Source organism: Bufo bufo, chromosome 3, assembly GCF_905171765.1.
Source record: "Bufo bufo chromosome 3, aBufBuf1.1, whole genome shotgun sequence".
In the NCBI taxonomy this organism is placed as follows: domain Eukaryota; kingdom Metazoa; phylum Chordata; class Amphibia; order Anura; family Bufonidae; genus Bufo; species Bufo bufo.
The window spans coordinates 87698201-87722877 of NC_053391.1; the positions used below are offsets into that span (position 1 = coordinate 87698201).

The window sequence follows — 24677 nt, forward strand, 5'->3', positions numbered from 1 at the left end:
AGTCTAAAGCGCCGGTCCTAATAAATGTGCCCCATTGTCCGCTTTAATCAACACATTTTCTTAGTCAATTGATTTCAGTGCACTCTATAAAAAGTAATGTCCAGCAGTATTGATCCCTTTAAAACATAACTTTTACTATTTATATTATAAAATAATACCACCGTAGTGGTTCACCAGTGAAAAATAATGAGACGAACAACAATAATGAAAATATACAAAACGCTCCTGGGAGCCAGCCGTAGATACACTGGTTAGGTGGTGAGTAAACACAAGGCAGCTAGGGGGAGCAGTGGGTGAAACTGTCCTGTCCCTGCGCTCACCCTGACTAAGACCTCAGCCCAGGGACGTCCCCTGATGGTGGAGACTCCCTGTCCTCGTTCCTGGGCTGACTGCCCTGCGTTTACCCTCCTCTCCAACAATAAAGGTAACAAAATATGCTCCCCAGGAAGCTGACGGGTGTAATAATGCGTCCCTGGTAACTAATTACCCTCAGGGACACCGATAGATAAACAAAGACCAAATCACATAAAAGGTGAATAGGCTAAATATCACCTATATGAGTGAGGAGCCAAGCACAGGGGCATCATAACGGTGCGTTCCCAGGCTGGTTCCACATAAGCCCCCAGGGGCTATATAGGTGATATTTAGCCTATTCACCTTTTATGTGATTTGGTCTTTGTTTATCTATCGGTGTCCCTGAGGGTAATTAGTTACCAGGGACGCATTATTACACCCGTCAGCTTCCTGGGGAGCATATTTTGTTACCTTTATTGTTGGAGAGGAGGGTAAACGCAGGGCAGTCAGCCCAGGAACGAGGACAGGGAGTCTCCACCTCTAGGGGACGTCCCTGGGCTGAGGAATCAGTCAGGGTGAGCGCAGGGACAGGACAGTTTCACCCACTGCTCCCCCTAGCTGCCTTGTGTTTACTCACCACCTAACCAGTGTATCTACGGCTGGCTCCCAGGAGCGTTTTGTATATTTTCATTATTGTTGTTCGTCTCATTATTTTTCACTGGTGAACCACTACGGTGGTATTATTTTATAATATAAATAGTAAAAGTTATGTTTTAAAGGGATCAATACTGCTGGACATTACTTTGATTTTATGATCCTTCTTCATTGATACATATTGATTTAGCTGGACATTTTTTTCACTCTATAAAAAGGTCTTGTGCAAGAAAGGTAAATAAGCTTGGGCTAAACAATTTACTACTATATAGACATGTGCAAGAAGCTTTAAAGGGCATCTGTCAGCAGATTTGTACCCATGACACTGGCTGACCTGTTACATGTGCACTTGGCAGCTGAAGGCGTCTGTGTTGGTCCCATGTTCTTATGTGCCCACATTAAAGAAAAAAAATGAAGTTTTAATATATGCGAATGAGTTTTTAGGAGCAACATGGGTGTTGCCATTACTCCTAGAAGCTCAGTCCTCTCTGCAACTGCCACGCACGCTGCACTTTAATTGACATGACCAGGCCGTCTGAACGTGAGCATGCCTGGCCCTGACTTCTCCTAAAGTCTCACGCTACACCTTGTGCTTCACTATCCGGTGCAGGTACAATACAGGAAAGGGGCTTACAGTACAGAAGAGAACTGCCAGGTGAGCCTCTTTTTCTGTACTGTACTTGTGCTGAATGTGATTGCAAGGATCTCTGACCTGGGATATACCATAAATATTTTTTGGCTTGGAATATACAGAACCTTATTTAAAATAAATAAATAAATAAATAAAAAACACATACTAAAAGACACAGTTTGCTTTATGGATATCACCATTAAAAATAGACAATAGGAAAGAGAGAAACTGGCTGCTGAAATCAGTGCTGATGCTGCAGAAATCACAGGATGCACGGCTTATAATTTACTATTCGGGTGGGGCGAGTCCATGTTATTTTAGTATCTCTCTCATTAACTAGCCATCTATCATTCAGCAGTAAGGAAGTCATATCATTTTCTGCCACATATTAAAAAAGAGGAGTGTTTAGCCTACAAGTGAATGAAGCTAATAAACGCCATAGATTGCTAGAAACAGTGTAAAACAATAGTTGCAAACCAATAAATAAATGTCCTCGTTATAAAATTCCCGTCTGTATTCTGAGAAAAGCATGAAGGAATGCAATATCAAAGTGTGACTACAATGACACAACCCAACCAATAACCTCTGCAGACTCTAAATTGCCAAATAAACCATTTGCTAATATTACTGCATTGCGGGACTGACGAACACACGCGCAGCCAGTGTTGATCTACATAGACATACATCATCAGTGCCAGTGAAGCATATCTCATCAGTATATACATTCCGCCTAAAAATACACTTGGCGGTTTCCAGTTACACAAACAGTTTGCAAAGAGTCAGGATTGTGTTTGGTTGTATAGCTAACGTTGGGGCGCTTGAAATGTAAACTGTGCATTAGCATTGTCAGTGTAAATGATAGGTTTTATATTGCTGGAGAGCATTTCCAATGAGAAACTGGCAAATAGCCCAACTTGAGAACATAATTTAAAACACTTGATCAGTTTCACTCTCCAGCACTAGGTTTAGTTTTTAATAGCTTCTCGAGGGAAGAGAAAATTTCAAAACCACATTGTTGTGACATGAGACGGAATGAGTCATCTCTCGTCGCAAAATTTTTGAGGATTTGGCATTAATCTTTAAGACACTAAACTATAAACATTTTCTAAAAAAGTTTCTATGACTCTTTCTAAACAGATCCAGTGGAGGCCTTTGGAAAATCATCTTTGATATGGGATCTGTGAGAATAAGCACAAGCCTTCATAGAAACTAACTAGGACAAGGATGTCAAACCCGTGGCCTTCCAGCTGTTGCAAAACCTACAACTTCTATCATGCCCGACAGCCTACAGCCAGGGGTACATTGGCCACAGACCCTACAGGGAAATTTCCTAGTAGGCCAATGCCCCAAGGGACCACCCAAGTCCTCCTCTCTGCCGCTGACTGGTTATGGTACATAATGAGCTCTCAACAGTAATTGATGCTGTGAGAATCAGGCACTCACGTACCCAGCCAGCGAACGCACATGCCCTCAAAAAATTCAACTGCTGTGGCCTGCACCTCACCTCCTAAGCCCCCTGCTCCATAGACAACTGGAGGAGAAGGACAGAAGATTGTAGCTATTGATGGCCACCACAGAGGGCCAGCTTTTGGGGCAGTATATTGTGCTATACTGTGTTATTTGGTTCTGCTAGGATGGTATTTTGCACTATGGTAATGTTGACCCTGCCTACTTATTATCTCGCCTTCCTTTAAGGCTATATTCACATCTGCGTTTTCATTTCCGCTATTGAGATCCGTCATAGGATCTCAATAGTGGAAGAAAACGTTTCAGTTTTGTTCCCATTCATTGTCAATGGGGACAAAACTGAACTGAATGAAATGGAATGCACCAAAATGCATTCCGTTTCCATTTGGGTGCATCCCCATCGCGGACAGAAAAACGATGCAAGCAGAGTTTTTCTGTCCGCGATGTGGTGCAGAGCAAGACGGATCCGTCCTGACACACAATGTAAGTCAATGGGGATGGATCAGTTTTCTCTGACACAATAGAAAAAAATGATCCGTCTCCCATTGACCTTCAATGGTGTTTTTGACGGATCCGTCCTGGCTGTAGAAGACATAATACCGGATCCGTTCATGACGGATGCATGCGGTTGTAATATTGTAACGGAAGTGTTTTTGCAGATCCATGATGGCCTAATTTGGACTTACCTACAAAATAGGGCCACTTTAAGTTCCCAATCCGCCCCTGCCTACAGCTCTCTGGGTATGCTGGGAGTTGAAGTTTTGCAACAGCTGGAGGGCCACGAGTTTGACATCTCTGAACTAGGAGAGCGCTAGCAGTCATGGGTTTACCATAGCATGGAGTGAATGTAATAAAAAGTATCCTACAATTATAAGAAATGTGATGGATACTTCAGCCAGCATTTTATTTCCCACAGGAACAAAGAAGGAAGCATGTCAAGATCCAACATGTCCAACCTGTCCTTCGCCAAACATCTGCCATCAAGGGAGAGTCAAGAGCCTACCACACACATAAGATTGTTAACAGATCCAACACAAATGATGGGGTTTGGTTGACTATTATCTTATGTGGATGGCCTCCTAGGCACAGGTCCTTCCTTGATTGAAGGAGATGTCTGGTGGGAAGTTTATTTCATAAAGTTTTTACAGTGGGGTAAAAAAGTATTTAGTCAGCCACCAATTGTGCAAGTTCTCCCACTTAAAAAGATGAGAGAGGCCTGTCATTTTCATCATAGGTGCACTTCAACTATGAGAGACAGAATGGGGGGAAATAATACAGAAAATTACATTGTAGAATTTCTAATGAATTAATTGGTAAATTCCTCGGTAAAATAAGTATTTAGTCACCTACAAACAAGCAAGATTTCTGGCTCTCACAGACCTGTAACTTCTTCTTTAAGATGCTCCTCTGTCCTCCAATCGTTACCTGTATTAATGGCACCTGTTTGAACTTGTTTTCAGTATAAAAGACACCTGTCCACAACCTCAAACAGTCACACTCCAAACTCCACTATGGCCAAGACCAAGGAGCTGTCGAAGGAAACCAGAAACAAAATTGTAGACCTGCACCAGGCTGGGAAGACTGAATCTGCAATAGGCAAGCAGCTTGGTGTGAAGAAATCAACTGTGGGAGCAGTTATTAGAAAATGGAAGACATACAAGACCACTGATAATCTCCCTCGATCTGGGGCTCCACGCAAGATCTCACCCCGTGGGATCAAAATGATCACAAGAACGGTGAGCAAAAATCACAGAACCACACTGAGGGACCTAGTGAATGACCTGCAGAGAGCTGGGACAAAAGCAACAAAGCTTACCATCAGTAACACACTACGCTTCTAGGGACTCAAATCCTGCAGTGCCAGACGTGTCCCCCTGCTTAAGCCAGTACATGTCCGGGCCCGTCTGAAGTTTGCTAGAGAGCATTTGGATGATCCAGAAGAGGATTGGGAGAATGTCATATGGTCAGATGAAACCAAAGTAGAACTTATTGGTAAAAACTCAAGTTGTCGTGTTTGGAGGAGAAAGAATGCCGAGTTGCATTGAAAGAACACCATACCTACTGTGAAGCATAGGGGTGGAAACATCATGCTTTGGGACTGTTTCTGCAAAGGGACCAGGACGACTGATCCGTGTAAAGGAAAGAATGAATGGGGCCATGTATCGTGAGATTTTGAGTGAAAACCTCCCTCCATCAGCAAGGGCATTGAAGATGAAACGTGGCTGGGTCTTTCAGCACGACAATGATCCCAAACACACCACCCGGGCAACGAAGAAGTGGCTTCGTAAGAAGCATTTAAAGATCCTGGAGTGGCCTAGCCAGTCTCCAGATCTCAACCCCATAGAAAACCTTTGGAGGGAGTTGAAAGTCCATGTTGCCCAGAGACAGCCCCAAAACATCACTGCTCTAGAGGAGATCTGCATGGAGGAATGGGCCAAAATACCAGCAACAGTGTGTGAAAACCTTGTGAAGACTTACAGAAAAGTTTTGACCTCTGTCATTGCCAACAAACGGTATATAAGTATTGAGATGAACTTTTGTTATTGACCAAATACTTATTTTCCACCATAATTTGCAAATAAATTCTTTAAAAATCAGACAATGTGATTTTCTGGATTTTTTTTTTCTTATTATGTCTCTCATAGTTGAGGTATACCTATGGTGAAAATGACAGGCCTCTCTCATCTTTTTAAGTGGAAGAACTTGCACAATTGGTGGCTGACTAAATACTTTTTTGTCCCACTGTATCTTGAGATTGAATATAGCATGATAGTTATTTTTTTATGTAGCAGCATTAAAACTAGGTTCCTAAATTTCCCAAACTAGCAAACAAGGAGACTTCGCTTTCCTATCTTCTAGGAAACCTTTGACGGCTCATTTCCACCATCCTAGTCATGTAATTTATGCTTCTACAGCCTGAAGTTTAACGGATAATATATCTTTATTGTGTCACAAGCAAAACACTTCAGCTACTTTTCAGCAGAACCCATGCCTTGCCATGTCCTTCCCAGCCTTCCACAGGGATCACTCTTGTCATGTCTGACTTCACTTACACAAGAAGACTTCTCCAAAATCCACAGACGGGCTGTCACAAGCAACTGGCGCTACTACTTTATTAATGGCCTTTCCAATGCTTTTAGGAGGATGATGAAATGAAGAATTAGCCAGGTCTGTCCTTGCACCGTGGGTTGGAAAGAAACAAAAAAACATCTGTTGAAGTCTCGTTGAATGCGTCCGTTACAGAGGAGCGGTGCCCAATATTTACCTGGACTGTAAATCACTTTATCACAATTCAGGATTTTCTGATCCAGCAGTGGAACCTTAAAGGCCTTTAACGTTATTCCAGGAAAACCAGAACTCAAAGACCTGGACATCTAATGTAGCATTTCAGTGGTAGTCTGACCAGATCAAGTGGTTGGAAGGGTAGAGTAAATAATCTTGCACACATATATCTGTTTTACTGTCCGTTTTCCAACATGATCCACATTGGAAAGTGATATTGTAAATGCAGTTCATATTTCTTAAAGGGAGTGTCTGACCCTGAACTCAAAATCAAATAATGGCTGGGATGTGTGTCACCAAACTGTTTTTTTCTGCCAGTTAAAACCAGATCGCGACACATATCCTTTTTTTCTGAATCTGTTTTTATTTTCTGATTACAAATTGCTATATTCTATTTCTTGAATAGGATTATGGGGGGGTGGCCTCTTGCCTGAGCTGTTTGGAAGAGCATTTAGAAAGCATTAAGTAAATTGCTTTATGGCAGTCCCATGGTCCATAGACAGAACGGACAGGAGAGGACCTCACTGACTTCTATGGGAGAGTTTTCTAGGCTCTGTGTCCTGTGCAGAGGTCATTGCGCAAGGGAAGAAGAGATAAACTCTTACATTCCCCTATTGTGAATGGAGGATCCTGTCTTATCTGTACACAGAGGTGCTGTCATTCTAAACCTGTCTCTAATGATAAGGAGATAACTGCAGTAAAGTGAACTGTACAGACCAAGTTTCGCCTATTAGCTCTAGTGGACGGTCAGAAAACTGCAGTATTTTACGTTTTTTGTTTAGATATTCACATGGAAAATAAAAAATGACATCACCAAAAATTATTTAAAAATGTGTTTAACATAAAAACATAATTTAAACAATAGGTCATTTTCAGATTACACATTCCCTTTAAAAAGAAAGCCACTAACCCCTTCCGAGCAGCTCAGCATTGTTGGCACTTATGTCGTCACTGCTTTCAGTCCTTTGTGGACCGGAAGTGCGACGCCCTGTTCTTCGTCACATACACCTTAGCAGTCAATAGGCTAACAAATGACGGACAAGGCATTACACTTCCAGTCCACCGGACCAAAGCAACAGGAACAGGACGGCTGGCGCTGCAACAGAGCTGCTTGGCAGCGGTGAGTGGCTTTAAGTGTATTTCATTTTGAGTTAGGGGTCAGACACCCCCTTTAATAATTATGAACTGGTTTTAGAATATGACTTTCCAATCTGGATTATTGAATTCTCAATTGGGGTTAGGACAACCCTTTATTTGTATGCTTTTAATAAAGCATACAAATAAAGTTGCTAAAGATGTTTGAAACCCCAGCAAACAGCTGTAACGCACATGGGAACCTGGCAGCAAGTGTTCAGTTCCGCTGCAGCGCCACCACAGGGCAAAGGAAGAATGGTACCCATTAAAATCAAGCTCTGGAAAAAGGGATGCATTTTTCGACCATGGACGCCTCCACTTACAGATTCCCCACTAATGGATGCCCTTAAATCAGTATTCAAACATGTTTTTGAAACCAAACAGTCCCATTAATGAGATATATGGTCTTCATTTCCCATGAAGGCGAAGTCCTTATTTTTAGAATTGTTGAAAAATATAATACTTGTAATAAACTATTACATTCTTATTTATTAGCGCTACATTTTCATATAATTTAGCAACAGATTTTTAATGCTCCAAGACATAAAAATCTGAATAAATAAAAAACTAACAAACTAGCCCAATCATAACAACCTCATAGTTTTTTGTATACAGCCCCGTATTGTGTATACTATATTTGTATTCACTGTTACAGAATACAAACGTGTTTTTGGCCCGATCACCTCATCTTTAGAGGAGCACTCCGATGGGACAACACACAGGATCAGACCATACACAGCGCAGCCCGTCAACATGGAGACTCCCAGGTCTTCACGTCATAATCCATTATATACATATTCCAGGATGTGATGAAAGGCGCTCCCTGAGATTTGCACACGTAAGACTAAAACATTTCCTCCTCCTCATAAACAATTATTACTTTGAAATAAACAAAGGAACAATGTATTTGTGAGAATGGACTCACATCTGTATGCGGACACAACACTATGCGGAAACGTAAGGAGCCAGAAACTTAAAGTGAATGAGTAGACTTGGAGCAATCTTTTGGGATGCCAGATGAACAAGTCCGGAAATAAAAAAGTCCATTAATGAGGAAATATAGCTGTAAACAAAAATTATTCCTTCTGTTTCCTTCTAGTTTTATAAGGTACACATAATATCGTCACAGAGTTAGCATTCTGGAAAGGTTTGGCCTTCTTAAATAAGCATATATAAAGCATCAGGTAAACTACAACATCCATAAAAACGACCACATATCATATACCGCAAGCAATTTGTGAGAAATCTTGTCAGAGATCTTTAAAAGCAACCCTACAGTTCAAGAAAGAAAATTCCCATTGAAGGTTCATGTATATAAGAGTGTGTGCCCAGTGTTAAGGACTGCAAATAGAGGTCCACAATGCAGGGTATCGGCCGAGTTCACGCTCTTTGCAGACGCGGACCCCTTCACTTGAACGAGTCTGAGATCTACAAGATACGTTCTGTACCGCCCCAAAAAAATAGAACATGCTATATTTTTTTTGAAGTGCTGAGGCACGGATAAAAAAGAGCTTCATGCCTCCACGCCGTATCTTGTGGATGGCGGACCCATTCAAGTCAATGGGTCCTCATCCATGAAACGGAGTGCACAGGGCCGGTGCCCGTTTATTGTGGACAACTGTTTGTGGGCCGCAATGTGGGGCAAGGAATGCAAATCTGCCCAAAAATACGGATGACATCTGTGTTGCATCTTTTTTTTTTTTTTTTTTGCAGACCCATTGTAACAATGCCTAATCCGCAAAAAGGACACGAATAGGACATGTTCTATCTTTTTAGCGGGACTGTGGAACAGACACACCACCATCTATGTGTTCTGTTCGTTCCCAGTTAACATGAATACTTTTCTTGAACCAGAGGGGCGCTTTAATTTTAAGGGGACCTGTCATCATGGAAACACTATCCAATCTCCTACCATCATGTTACAGAGCAGGAGGAGCAAATTGATAGATAGGTTTGTCGGAAAAGAAGGAGTATATCTACCTATCTGTGGATATTTCTATACTGATGAGTCCAGTGGGCGGTCTCACCCAGTCATTGGGGTCATAGAGGGAAGAATCACTGATAATGAACGTCTACTGCACTCCTAAGCACAGAAACAGCAGGGATTTCTCTCAGTTACTTACAAGATATACCATTCTCTTCCCACAAACCAATATTATACACACAGATTATATATATATATATATATATATATATATATCCAATATCACATAGTACAAGAAAGTCTCTTTCTAACAAACTTAGAACCAGCCATGTACCTCACATGGAACCAGAGATCTCCCCATTCATTAATGCAATTGCTCTGCTGGATTTATTTCCAGCTGGCTTATCGAGGGGGGGGGGGGACGGGGTAATGTGGATAACAGGTACACAAGATAAACAGACAGCATAGGATAACAGTCTAGGCCTAGAAGCTAGTGAGGGAGAGATGGTTACCTCCTAGCAATCCCTGAGTCTCTCCGACTCCTGACAGTATGTCTAAGCCCTAATGGTGGACAAACACATACACTCGTACCTAGACCCTGCTAATACTGTAGCAAACCCTAGATTAGGGAATGGGGAATGATGAGACTGCCGATACCTTCCACAGTGAAGGGGCCAGCATCTCCCTGAGTCCTAGACTGACACAAACAACACAGAGTAAAAGCGGAACTTAGCTTGGGAAGAGTGAGGAACAAGGGATCCACAACCAGCAGGAACTCCAGAAGGAAATATCAACCGCATGGTGAGAAGACAGAGGCAGACTGAAATAGAGCTTCTAAACAGCAAACGAGCCGAACCTGTGGAGAGGTGGGATCCTGCCCACAACAACAAACTGAAAAAGAAACACCTAGAACCTGTCAGATAGACTTGCTGCACGTGAGATCTCCTCAGATCTCTCACAGGGATGGCAGTGACGAGGGGGGGGGGCACTTTCTTAGGAGCATGTCCTTTCTGATGCAGCTGGTGGCAGTTGACGATTGACAGAGCATGGATGTCAACCACAGAGAGCTGGACAGAGAATTTAGAAAAAAACGACAAAAAGCAGGTGGCCCTATACAGATCGTGTGTAACACAGTAGCTATAATACATTTTTAACTACAAGCAATTACAGAAGTATTCAAATCCAGGTACTAGTTTGAAAACTGTAGAATATTTTTCGGGAGGTAACCCATTTAAAACAGGACAGGTTTGTGTCCGTTTTAGTAAATATCCCATAAAATAACTGGTGCATTTTTTTATTTTTATTTATTTTTTTAGACATACGCTTTGTGCCATTCGTTTGTTATTCCTTTTAGAAATGCATGCATAAAGGGACGACTGGATGTTACCCCTTTCTCTGGTAAATATTAAGGAAAGAAAGGACAGGGATGTAAAACATTTTTTCGTATTGAAACTAGGGGTGGGCGATATAGGCGATATGCGATATATATTTGTGCCACGATATGGATTTTGTGCATATCGCCGGACTGCGATATGACCGGTAGTGAATGATCGCGCTCTCGGCGCGCACCATGTTCTCCTGAGCCGGCACAGTGGAGAAGGTGGGAGTCCCTCCCTCCCCACTGTGCGCGGCTGCCGCTGGCCACCAATAAGAACAGAGTAGAATGAATGCCTAAATACCAACGTAGCGTTCATGTGCCGGCCATATCCCGGCCCCTATGACTGCATGCTGCGATCCGCCGCAATTAACCCCTCAGTTGAGGTGTTAATCACGCGGATCACAGAGTCCTGTCAGAGGTCGGGTGCCGGGAATGTTCTTCAGTCTCTGCATTGGTGGTAGTGGGAAGTTCCGATCAGAGTCCCAGCAGTGTAATGCTGGGGCTCCGATCGGTTACCATGGCAGCCAGGAGTCACGCTACTGAAGTCCTGGCTGCCATGGTATGTTAGTGAGTAGCATTATACTCATGTGCGCCGTGACCGCCGGTCACTCCTTCTTCTGTCTGTGCGGCGCATTGCTAATGCTTACAGCAGTAGCAATGCGCCGCACAGACCTATGAGAAGGAGCGCCCGGCGGCCACGGCGCACGTAAGTATAATGCTGCTCACTAACATACCATGGCAGCCAGGACTTCAGTAGCGTCCTGGCTGCCATAGTAACCGATCGGAGCCCCAGCATTACACTGCTGGGACTCAGATCGGAACTGCCCACTGCCACCAATGATGGGGGGGGGGGGGGGACCCTGTGGCCACTGCCACCAATGATTAATACTGGGGAGGAAGGGGGGGTGGGTTTGAGTTACCAGAGGGGGCTGATAAGAGGGAGAGGCTGGGGGGCGGATCAGAGGCTGGGGGGGCGGATCAGAGGCTGGGGGGCAGGATCAGAGGCTGGGGGGCACATGAGAGGCTGGCTGCCATGGTCAGCTCCCTGCTGTTGTGTTCACAAAGCACAGGGCAGCAAGGGAGAGTGTAAAGTCCTATTCACCCTAATAGAGCTCTATTAGGGTGAAAATGACAAGGGTTCTAGCCCTTAAGGAGGCTAATAGTTATTAAATAAAAAGTAAAAAAAAAAAAAAAAAAAAAGAAGTTTAAACCCCCCAAATATAGAAAACAATATATTGCGATATATATCGCATATGCTTAAAATCATATCGCAATATAGATTTTAGGCCATATCGCCCACCCCTAATTGAACCATTAGTCCTGTCCAAGATAGAAATTCAGCAGTTCTATGGGCATCCCCCATCTCTGCTTCCCGGACAAATTTTAGATTGATCTGCAACAAAAAGTTATATTGAGCATAAATGGGTTATGTGCATTTAGAAAAAAAAGTGTCGCTCTTGTATATCGGCTATGTCTATTAGGCTACATTCACATCATCATTAAAGCCAGATAATGGGTACTATGGGGATACGGACACTTTCCGGAATATATGCCAGCTTTCGGCCAGACTACAAGTCCGGTTTGCATTGATCATTGATGAAGGTAGCAGTAATTTTGTAATGTATTTCTTTTACTATTATTGCCCTTATCTTCCGCTCTAGGCTGTAGGCACATGACCATGTCCATGAAGCTCTTTCTTATTTATTTGTATACCTGGTGAAAACGAGGCAGGAGAGTCCAAATAAAAAAAAAAAACTTTAGGCCCCTTTCACACGGGCGAGTATTCCGCGCGGATGCGATGCGTGAGGTGAACGCATTGCACCCGCACTGAATACCGACCCATTCATTTCTATGGGGCTGTCCACATGAGCAGTGATTTTCACGCATCACTTGTGCGTTGCGTGAAAATCGCAGCATGCTCTATATTCTGCGTTTTTCACGCAACGCAGGCCCCATAGAAGTGAATGGGGTTGCGTGAAAATCGCAAGCATCCGCAAGCAAGTGCGGACGCGGTGCGATTTTCACGCATGGTTGCTAGGTGACAGTCTATTCACTGTATTATTTTCCCTTATAACATGGTTATAAAGGGAAAATAATAGCATTCTGAATACAAAATGCTTAGTAGGTGATCAATTGAGGGTTAAAAAAAAAAATTTAAAAATTAACTCACCTTCTCCTCTTGTTCGCGTAGTTCCCGGTCTCTTCTTTACTTCTTAAAAGATGAACTATCGGCTAGGACCTGTGGTGACGTCAAATCACATGCTCCAATCACATGGTCCATCACCACAGTGATGTACCATGTGATTGGAGCATGTGATCTAACGTCACCAAAGGTCCTTTAGCCCACAGCTCATCATTAAAGAAGTAAAGAAGAGACCGGGAACTAGGCGAACAAGAGGAGAAGGTGAGTTAATTTTTTTTTTTTTTTTAACCCTCAATTGATCACCTACTAAGCATTCTGTATTCAGACTGCTATTATTTTCCCTTATAACCATGTTATAAGGGAAAATAATAACATCTACACAACACCTAACCCAAGCCCGAACTTCTGTGAAGAAGTTCGGGTTTGGGTACCAAACATGCGTGATTTTTCTCACGAGAGTGCAAAACGCATTACAATGTTTTGCACTCGCGCTGAAAAATAGCGGATGTTCCCGCAACGCACCCGCACATTTTCCCGCAACGCACGTCTGAAAGAGGCCTTAAAGCATATGCAGGGCAATTGTCCTGGATCCTGCACCCAGCAAGCAGCAAATTTTTTGGAGAAGCCACAGCCACCAGGAAATGTAGCTTTACATGGCGTTATGTCTTTTCATTCTGGCTCATAGAGGAGGTCCGGGGGTAAGGGAAACCTGTGTGATGTCCATATGCCCTAAGGATAGAAAGGGTGCCCTGGAGTTGGAAAAAGTACAAAGAAGAGCAACTAAACTAATAAGGGGCAGGGATGGTCTTTGTTATAAGGAAAGATTAAAAGAATGATATTTATTTAGTTGAGAAGAGACATCAAAGGGGGGACATGATTAACCTATACAAATATGTAAATGGACCATACAAGAAATATGGTGAAAAACTGTTCCATGTAAAATTCCCTCAAAAGACAAGGGGCACTGCCTCCGACTGGAGAAGAAAAAGTTTAGTCCCTAGAGGTGTCAAGGCTTCTTTACTGTAAGAACTGTGAATCTGGGGAATAGTCTGTGAATCAGCTATTTGAGAAGTCAGCGCCACTCCTGTGAGCCTTGCGGCCTTCGCTGAGCTTTTCAAGCACAGTGCCATACATTGTATAACAGCTGTGCTTGGTGTCCCAGCTCAGCCCCATTCACTTGGATTAGACTGAGCTGTGCCTTTGGCCATGTGACAGATGAACGTGACGTCACTTGGCCTAGGGAAAGCTGCGAGAAGTCTGCGGCGCTCACGGGATTGTCGATGCCTTCTCAAACAGCTGATCAGCGGGGGTTCCAGGTGTCACACCCACCAGATACTTATAACCTATCCTGAGGACACTCAGGACCACTATAATACTTATGAAAGTGTAGAAATCGAGGTCTCTATTCTCTTTTCTAAAATTCACATCCCACCCATCCATTGGTTGAACTTGATGGACTTATGTCTTTTTTCAACCGTATTAACCGTGTATGAATCGTCTTGATGAGATAACCTCGTTAAGGATTTCTCCAAATTAGCAGTTTTCTAAATATGTACGTTTTGTGCATTTTCACCCACTAAAATCTCATGTTTCTGCCCCCATAAAACCATTGACAGCAAAATGTAATACATTTAATTTTTTTATTTTTTTTGAGGGGGGGGGGGGGTTGTGTTTTGGACAGCTGTAAGGGTTCGGCATGAACAAGCTGATGTCTTATATTTGGTAACATCAATACAAAGCAATAATTCTTGCTACGAGTGGGTAAATGATACTGCGCCTCATAGGAAGTGCCCTGTAAAGCAACGTCCTACAAACGCGTTTCACAAAACTCTTAACATTAAATGGGGGGGGGGGGGGGGGGGGGGGGGAAAGCACTTTCTGGAAAGACACCATTTACCTCCATGAAATCCCCTAGAGCCTTTGCATTGGACTGGATCTTGTTCTGGTTGCACTCTTCTGTACATAAGGAATAAAAGGGCAGCGATAGATTTAAGAGAAAACAGAAATGTGAATATATTCTAATGGTGTTCTCCATGGCTCCAAACAGTCTGCCATTGCATCATGCAGAAGGAGGGCAGAGCAGAGATTCCTTTCCTGGCATATAAGTGGCTACACATGTTGGAGAGGGTGAATGGAAAGTGTAGGGGGGCGGGAGTGGGTGACAGACTTATGGTAACAAGGAAGCCAAATTAAGACCGCAGCCATGATCTTTGCAGACTACTGTACATGCGATATACAATATGTCACCAGTTTCTCTAGAATTTAATACAGTGTTCCTTTGGGGGAGACGGAAGGGCAAGATAAGAAGAAGATTTTCCCAAATGCTGTGGTCAGATAACACATCAGGGGTCTCACCTGCAGCTGAAATCAAGTAGGAAACGAGCAGTGACATCACTTTCCTACATGAGCGGACTTTTCCATCATGTCATTTCTCTATGTAGATCACACAGGGTGTGCCAAACTCATACCGGGCAATACAAACAAGAGGACAGCCCTGTTCTTTAGTTGGGAAGGGAACTTTATAGGCAGATCTTTTTTTTCTTTTTTCTTTTTTAACTATACTATGCAAAATCTAAATTTAAAGCAGTCCTCCTAAACCTCTCTGCGGGAAACCCAATAGCCCTATCGAAAAAAATCACATGCGCCAATTACAGGTAAATGGTTCTGGGCAACAAACACCAGCATGCCGTTAGGCAGATGGAAGTTAGGGTCCTACAAACGTCCATAGCAAACTCACCATTTCCCGGCAAAGAAAGTAAATGAAATTCAAACTAAGAGTCCAGGACTCTTCTCCAGTGCCACTGCGGTGCTCTGATAATGCAGAGGATGGTATACCTCGCTTCACTACGGGTGTGATCAAACTGCAGAACAGGTGTACGGAAGCAAGGTGTAGCATCCTCGGCCTCACTCGATACCTCTAGAGAAGAGTCCTGGACTCTTCTCTTGGTGATTCTGAACTTCACTTATTTCCCGTGGAGATGAATGGGTTTGCGATGGGCAAGTTTGGGACCCTAAACCAAGACGGCATAAAAATTCTTGGTTTTGTGGCTCCAAACCAGGAGACACACAATTGGTATTACCATTAGCCTTGTCAACTGGATTTGTGACCCTACTCTGGCAGAGTCCGACTGAACATAGGGCTAGAAAATAGAAGATAAAACTGCATACAAGAGGCATTTATCTGCACAAGGTTGACAGGGCCTTACAATTAGATTCTGCAGATTGTCCATGCCAAACTTGCTTATAAGACGCTGGGTGAGGTAGAACAATGCCCCCAAATAGCTCTTCATGATGATGGCTGGTATTGCCTTTTAACTATTCTGATGCTCTCCACGCTACAGCGGATCTGTCATAACCGACGTCTTGCAGACAGCATATTTCTGAAAACATGTCATTGGAAATATCAATGGAAATGATCTTTGGTAACCTTTGACTATAACCTTACCATATCCTGATATACTACTTAGCAGTGGACGTAACCAGTACCATCCTTTGTGCTTTCTGACTGGCAGAATCAGCGAGACCAGTGACTGTCCGCAGCGGTCATGTGGCGCAGACGGGCACCTCATTCATGTAGTACTGTAAATGAACACCAGGGGGAGCTAAGTGGCACTGGAGCATGAGGGGAGTCTTTTACTATTTTATGGCATCCCAGCCACCCCACTGCCAATTTTTTCATTATCTCAAAAAAAAACCTTTTAAGTGGCTTCGCACATACAATTTGTAGGAGACAAGTCCCTTTAAGGCTGCGTTCACACGGGCGAGATTTCCGCGCGGGTGCAATGCGGTGCGATTTTTACGCATGGTTGCTAGGTGACAGTCTATTCACTGTATTATTTTTCCTTATAACATGGTTATAAGGGAAAATAATAGCATTCTGAATACAGAATGCATAGTAAAATAGCGCTGGAGGGGTTAAAAAAAATAAACAAATTAACTCACCTTCTCCTCTTGATCGCGTAGTTCCCGGTCTCTTCTGATCAGCTGTCGGCTAAAGGACCTTTGGTGACGTCAGATCACATGCTCCAATACCATGGTCCATCACCGTGGTGATGTACCATGTGATTGGAGCATGTGATCTGACGTCACCAAAGGTCCTTTAGCCGACAGCTCATCATTAAAGAAGTAAAGAAGAGATCGGGAACTACGCGGAGGAGGTGAGTTAATTTTTTTATTATTTTTTTAACCCTCAATTGATCACCTACTATGCATTCTGTATTCAGAATGCTATTATTTTCCCTTATTACCATGTTATAAAGGGAAAATAATACAATCTACAGAACACCGATCCGAAGCCCGAACTTCTGTGAAGAAGTCCGGGTTCGGGTCTGGGTACCACAGTCGGTTTTTTATCACGCGCGTGCAAAAAACATTGCACCCGCGCGATAAAAACTGAACATCGGAACGCAATCGCAGTCAAAACTGACTGCAATTAGGTACCTACTCGCGCGGGTTTGCCGCAACACACCGGGACGCATCCGGACAAGCTCGTGTGAACCCAGCCTAATGCATTTTTTTCCAGCCACTTCTTTCCACTTTCTTCCAGCAAAAAAAACCTCCAGATTTTAGCTGTAAGGCAATAGGAAAATTATTAAACACACTAGAAAGACTGCATGCTTTTTTTGTGGTATATTTTTCTCACTTTCAGTACTTTTTTGGGGGGTCCATTGCACATTTTTCAAAACACAGCATGATTTGAGCGTGTTTTTTTTTTTTTTTGTAGGTGTTTTTTCCCATAGAAATTCCCATTCTCTATACAGGAGAAAAAGAAAAAAAAAAACACTTAAAAGATGCATGTCAAAAATTTTGGCGCAGTTTGAATGGGGCTAAATCCTTAGGCGAAACCACAGATCGTACACTGAAAACCGAAAAAAAGACTCCTCAGATTTTTCTGCCTGCCGGGCCACTAAAAGAAGTCTAAATATTAGCCTGTACGTTTAAAATGTACATTTAGGAGCACTGCTGAATAGGTAAGCGTGACAGTGTATTTTGTCCACACACACTGCGCTATTTTCAATGGGCTGTACCTGGTGCTACAGCTCATCCTCAGGGAAATGAAAGGTTCTGAGCTGCAGTACCAGATGCAGCCCATGCACTCGGGTGGAGCTCTTTCTGGGGAAAAAGCAGACCATTTTCTTGCCAGCCTGACCCCATTGACCATAATGGGAACCAGTGGGGATCCGGCTACTCTCCAGATCTCCGCTGGTTCCCATTATAGTCAATGGGGTCCAGCAGGCACGTGGCACTATCTGGCTATGCTGGATTCAGAGATGTGTCGCCTGTGGTAAATGAACCTCAGAAAGCCTTTCTGGGAAACACTAGCCATTAGTACCGCAAGGGTATGGCCACACGTAAATGCAGCTTTTCTGCGGCAAAAATCAGCAGCTTTTTCAGTAGCTGCGAAGTGCTCGAGATCTGCAGTAGATCCGCAACAAACACCACACACAGAAAACAGCGCAAAATCCTTGTGAAAATCTTCAAATTCATTCCTGTGCACACGTAGCCTACAGGATAAAACATTTAGGATTACCAATGAGAAGTAAGGCCTTCAAGTGTAACGGAGTTTTCAAAACAAAAGTTTGCATAATGGCTGTGCTACTTTGTACAATCAGAACTGTGAAGGAACAGCTATGTTTGGGCTTCCTTAAAGTCTCTTCTCTTTCAGCTATATTATTCCCTGTTTCAGCTGCGCAGCTAGATGCATTTCTCTCACAAGCAGTGGGTGTCTACCTTCTGCCCGTACTGTATGCAGTGACCTCAATTCCCACTGTGTTTGTTTTCTTTTCGGGAGCTCAAAAAGCTGATAAGGGGAGAAAAAACACACTTACAGAAAAGCAGGATGCTCCTGTGATGTTTAGAAGCAGTTGTTTTATCAGGCTCATCATCTCAGCTAGCTCTGGCACGCCCCCACTTCCTGTGAGCTGTCTTCTGAGTCTCTGTTACCCAGGACAGATCTTGCCTGACAACAGGAAGTGACTGCAACATAGATGGAAGTGAGACCCCTAGTGGCCATACCTTTACAGCTTTTTCCAGGTGGATGCAGGTAGATTTTATAAATGAAGTGATTTAGAAATGTGCTACTTACACCATTCTCTATTTAATGAAATTGTGTGGAAGTGCAGTGACTCTTTAAACATCCATATCCATTTCTACAGCAATTCTACATAAATTGAGGTGATAATTACGTTTTTTCAGTCACTCCGAAGGAAAGGACTTAGGCAGTGATAATTATCTTTCCAGACTCAGTAAACACAAAAAATACAGATCCTGGGGTTGCTCCAGAAATGATGGCAAGCCGTCCGTGTGCATCACAGCATTAAGCCATTAAATAATCATCTTATGTTTTTTAAATTAGGCTTTTGTTTTTCACATGAAATACGACCAATGTACTTTGTCCAATGGAAACTCCGGCGGTATCATCAATTTTCAGCGTAGCTGCAGCGGTTTAAGCAATTACTGCATTCGGGGACAAGGGGGAGAACGCAAGTTTGGTGTAAATTTACATAATAACCATCACAATCCCCAAAACTATGTAAAAAGGTACATCAGACTATGGACAGTGCCCATGGTTACATAAACTAAACCAATACAAAGTCAAAGCTGGACGACTTAAAAGATTAAAAGGGAAAACTGTGGTACCATCTAGGGGATCATCAGCGGAATTCCTGGGAGATTAAATCACAGTAGTTGTCAGACTTTGCTTGGAAGACGGAAGATCCGCTGATGCTACTTAATACCTACCCTGCTACTTGCTCCAACTGCTGCCACTCGAAATCCTAATGTTAAAACGCTTGAAAGAACGAGCGCTAAAACATGAATACGGCTCTGCTGCTCTAGATGACAATAAAAATGCTGGAACTTGTAGGCACTGTCACAACAATGCTACTTCCACATGGTCGTCTTCTCTGTTGAATGCTGCAATTAACCCGAAGCTAAACATGGAGAACTGTCAGAGAGTGAACTAACGTGCATTCCAATTTCATGACTTCCTAAGCTAAACAGAAGCAAAACCATGTAACACAATTGTATTGTCTATTACTGCCAAAACAATTACACAATACAAACTGAAAACTGTGCTGAACCTTAAAGGGGTATTCCCATCTCAGACAATGGGGGCATATTGTAAGCACCGCGCACATGCAGCCGACCTCCATTCATTTCTATGGGGCCGTTGAAAATAGCCGAGCGGTGCGCTCACATTAATTTCCATGGGGCCGACGGAAATAGCCGAGCCAGCGTTGGGCTATTTTTTGGCTGGCTTACAGAAATAAGTTGAGGGTGGCCGTGCATGCACAGTGCGCCCTCCTTCACTTTGCTGGCTCAGATTACGAGATAGGCGCGGGTCCTGCACCTATCAGACAATGGGGGCATATCCTAACGATATGCCCCCAATGTCTGAGACAATACCCCTTTAAAGAGATTCTGTCACCAGATTTAACCCTATGAAGCTAGCTGACATTATCGATGTGCTAATGTCAGCTAAACCTAACTAGCCTATTCCTACTTTTATCTATGCCTCCGTTACGCCAGAAATCTAACTTTTATAATATACTAATCAGCCTCTAGGAGAGGGGGGGGGGGCGTTGTTCCTGCTCCTAGAGGCTCCGTTCTCCCACCTTTGTCGCCTCCCTCCAAGTCCTGATTGACAGGGCCAGGCAGCGCTCACATTCGTCTGCCAGCCCTGTGCTCTGGTGAAATCTCGCGCCGTTCAGCATTCGGCGCAGGCGCGGTGAGGAAGCTGGCAGCCTGCGCCCTGTCACACCGTGCCTGCGCCCTGTCATAGAGGTCGGGTGCCGGCTATTTGATTCCAGCACCCGCCTCCTGTATTTGTATTAACAGGTCAGTTATCTTCATTGGTGGTGCAGTGCGCCCCCCCCCTTCCCCAACACCCCAGTATAATAAACATCGGTGGCGCAGTGTGCGCCCCCAACCCCCTAGTATAATAAACATTGGTGGCGCAGTGCCAATGAGGGTTAAAAAAAAAAATGTTCAACTCCCCTCCTCCACCTGATCCCGTAGATGCCGGTCTCCTGTTCTTTCTTCAGGACCCGTTAAAGGACCTGTGGTGATGTCACTGAGCTCATCACATGGTCCATTACCATGGTGACGGATCATGTGATGTACCATGTGAAGAGCACATTCATGTCACCACAGGTACTTTGTGCACAGCCCCATAGAAATGAATGGGTCCGGATTCAGTGTGGGTGCAATGCGTTCACCTCACGCATTGCAGCCGCTCAGAAATCTCGCCCATGTGAAAGGGGCCTAAGGGTGAATAGAACGTCGGAACTGCCTGCCGGATCCGCCAATCTGGATGTGACTGAATGCATTTGTGAGACGCATCCGGATGCGGATCCATCTCACAAATGCATTGCAAGAACGGATCCGTCTCTCCGCTTGTCATGCGGACAGACGGATCCGTCTTGTATCTTTTTACACATTTTTACCGGTCTGCGCATGTACATTCCTATGGGGAAAAATGCCGGCATTCAGGCAAGTCTTCAGCTTTTTTCGCCGGAGATAAAACTGTAGCATGCTACAGTTTTATCTTTTGCCTGATCAGTCAAAATGACTGAACTGAAGACATCCTGAACGGATTACTCTCCATTCAGAATGCATGGGGATATACCTGATCAGTTCTTTTCCGGGATAGAGCCCCTGTGACGGAACTCTATGCCGGAAATGAAAAACGCTAGTGTGAAAATACCCTAGTTTAAATCCCCCCTTTCCCAATTTTACATATAAAATATATAAACAATAAATAAATAAACATATTCCATAGCGCTGCGTCCGAAAAGTCCAAACGATTAAAGGGATTCTGTCACCAGGTTTGACCCCTGTCAGCTAAACATATGCTGATGTTCAGGGCCTCATCACGATTCCTAATGTGGTCTTATAAATGTCATCTGTGGGCTAAGGGCTCTTTCACACTTGCGTTATTGTCTTCCGGCATAGAGTTCCGTCGTCGGGGCTCTATGCCGGAAGAATACTGATCAGGATTATCCTAATGCATTCTGAATGGAGAGTAATCCGTTCAGGATGCATCAGGATGTCTTCAGTTCCGGTACGGAACGTTTTTTGGCCGGAGAAAATACCGCAGCATGCTGCGCTTTTTGCTCCGGCCAAAAATCCTGAAGACTTGCCGCAAGGCCGGATCCGGGATCAATGCCCATTGAAAGGCATTGATCCGGATCCGGCCTTAAGCTAAACGTCGTTTCGGCGCATTGCCGGACCCGACGTTTAGCTTTTTCTGAATAGTTACCATGGCTACCGGGACGCTAAAGTCCTGACAGCCATGGTAAGTGTAGCGGGGAGCAGGGGAGCAGCATACTTACCGTCCGTGCGGCTCCCCGGGCGCTCCAGAGTGACGTCAGGGCGCCCCAAGCGCATGGATCACGTGATCACATGGATCACGTCATCCATGCGCATGGGGCGCTCTGACGTCATTCTGGAGCGCCCGGGGAGCCGCACGGACTGTAAGTATACCGCTCCCCCGCTCCCCGCTCCTACTATGGCAACCAGGACTTTAATAGCGTCCTGGGTGCCATAGTAACACTGAAAGCATTTGGAAGACGGTTCCGTCTTCAAATGCTTTCAGTACACTTGCGTTGTTACGGATCCGGCAGGCACCTCCGGCAACGGAAGTGCATGCCGGATCCCAACAACGCAAGTGTGAAAGAGGCCTTATTTAGCTAAAAAACAGCTTTTACTAACCTGTCAGTCAAAGAAATAAGGTGCCCAAGGGGATGTGAAGTGATGCAAGGTTCCGGCTGCACCCACCGCCGTTCGTGCCCAGCGCCGCCTTTCCAGACTTCTGCGCCGCCTCCTAATCCTTGTGCCGCCTCTCGCTCTCCCTCTCTCCCCCCTCCTCCTGCTATAAGATCTCGGTTAAGCGAAGTGCCGACGCATGCACACTTCGCTGGAAGAAGCCAAATCGAGAAGTCCGCACGGGCGCATCAGGCAGAGGCCTGTGCGCAAGCGCGAGATCTTACAGCAGGAGGAGGGGGGAGGGAGGGAGAGCGAGAGGCGGCACAAAAATTAGGAGGCGGCGCAGAAGTCCGGAAAGGCGGCGCTGGGCACGAACGGCGGCGAGTGCGGCCGGCACCTGGCATCGCTTCACATCCCCTTGGGCACCTTATTTGATTGACTGACAGGTTAGTAAAAGCTGTTTTTTAGCTAAATAAGCCCACAGATGACATTTATAAGACCACATTAGGAATCGTGAAGACGCCCTGAACATCAGCATATGTTTAGCTGACAGGGGTCAAACCTGGTGACAGAATCCCTTTAAATTATTTAAAAATATCTCCTATGTGGTGAGCGCCATAACAGAAATAAATAAAAACCATGCGATTCGCCATTTTCTAGTCACCTTGTCACCCCAAAAAATAGGATCGGACTGTTCTATTATGGGATGAACGTTTCATAAAATGCGAAATACACGCGGCTTTTTTTGGTGTTTTTTTTTTGCGTGGTATTGAGTATCGCAATACTTTTTGATGGTGACGAAAGCGAATCAAAATTTTGGTATCGAAACAACCCTACGCCGATCTGATCGGCGTAGCGTTGTCACGATACCCAAATTTTGATTTGGTTTCGATTTGGCGACTAAAAATTTGTTTTGGGTCCTAAATTTTTCAGTTCAGGAGCCAATGGCTACTAGGTATTTTTTTTAGTCTGGAGCACTGTGGGGGGATGTTTTTCAGCAGCCGGGCTGGGAAACTGGTCAGAGTTGAGGGAAAGATGGATGGTGCTAAATACAGGTTCATCTTCCAACAGGACTATGACCCCAAACACACCGCTAAAGCAACACTTGAGTGGTTTAAGGGGAAACATGTAAATGTGTTGGAATGGCCGAGTCACAGCCCAGATCTCAATCCAATCGAAAATCTGTGGTCGGACTTAAAGATTGCTGTTCACAAACGCAAACATCCAACTTGAAGGAGCTGGAGCAGTTTTGCAAGGAGAAATGGGCAAAAATCCCAGTGGTAAGATGTGGCAACTGCTCACAGAGACTTATCCAAAGCGACTTGAGGCTGTGATTGCTGCAAAAGGTGGCTCTACAGAGTATTGACTTTAGGGGGGTGAATAGTTATGCACATTGAATTTTTCTGTTATTTTGTCCTATTTGTCGTTTGCGTCACAATAAAAAAATTAAAAAAATATCTTCAAAGTTGTGGGCATGTTCTGTAAATTAAATAATGCAAATCCTCAAACAATCCATGTTAATTCCAGGTTGTGAGGCACCAAAATACGAAAAAAGTCAAGGGGGTGAATACTTTTGCAAGGCACTGTATGTGTTTTCAATAGGGATAGAGAAGAAAGTCACAGCAATCAACTTATAATGGCCATATTACACACCCCGATCACACAGACGTTTGTCAGGAAGGAAGCGTTCCCTCCCAGCAATCGTCTGCTCGCTAGCGGAGGAGACTGTTGCTATTACATGCAGAGATCTCCTCCGCATCATGGGGAGGGGCGATCGCTATGCCATCGCTCGTCCCCATGCTGTATAGTGGTTTGCTGGCGGCAGATAGTTATTAGACAGCACAATTTTCCTGCAAACGATTATTTTGTCAAAAGATTTGGATTGCCTGATGATCGAGCCAGTATCTCCCTCACCGCTTTGCCACTGCCTGGCCCTGTCAATTAAAGCAGCTAACCACAGAAAGGAGTGGAGCTTGGGTGCAACAAGAGCAACGGTGACACCCTCACTGCACCAAAGGCCTAGTTTGCATATTAAGAAAATGTATCATAACTCGGGAACGAA

At 44.2% G+C, this 24677-nt stretch overlaps 2 protein-coding genes across 4 annotated transcripts in view; one reads left to right on the top strand and one right to left on the bottom strand.

Annotated features, from left to right (window-relative positions):
* The window catches only part of LOC120994610 (filamin A-interacting protein 1-like), a 195612-nt gene extending 191373 nt beyond the window's left edge, over positions 1-4239 (top strand). For 2 of the 3 annotated variants that reach the window (XM_040423295.1, XM_040423296.1), the window contains exon 5: positions 3963-4239. In XM_040423295.1, coding sequence (XP_040279229.1) covers positions 3963-4101 — 139 coding nt within the window. In that variant the 3' untranslated portion in view covers positions 4102-4239. The remainder of the gene's footprint in view (positions 1-3962) is intronic. The other variant, XR_005777443.1, reaches the window with a different exon arrangement.
* Positions 1-24677, bottom strand: part of CMSS1 (cms1 ribosomal small subunit homolog) — a 338805-nt gene that overhangs the window by 229593 nt on the left and 84535 nt on the right. The window lies entirely within an intron of this gene.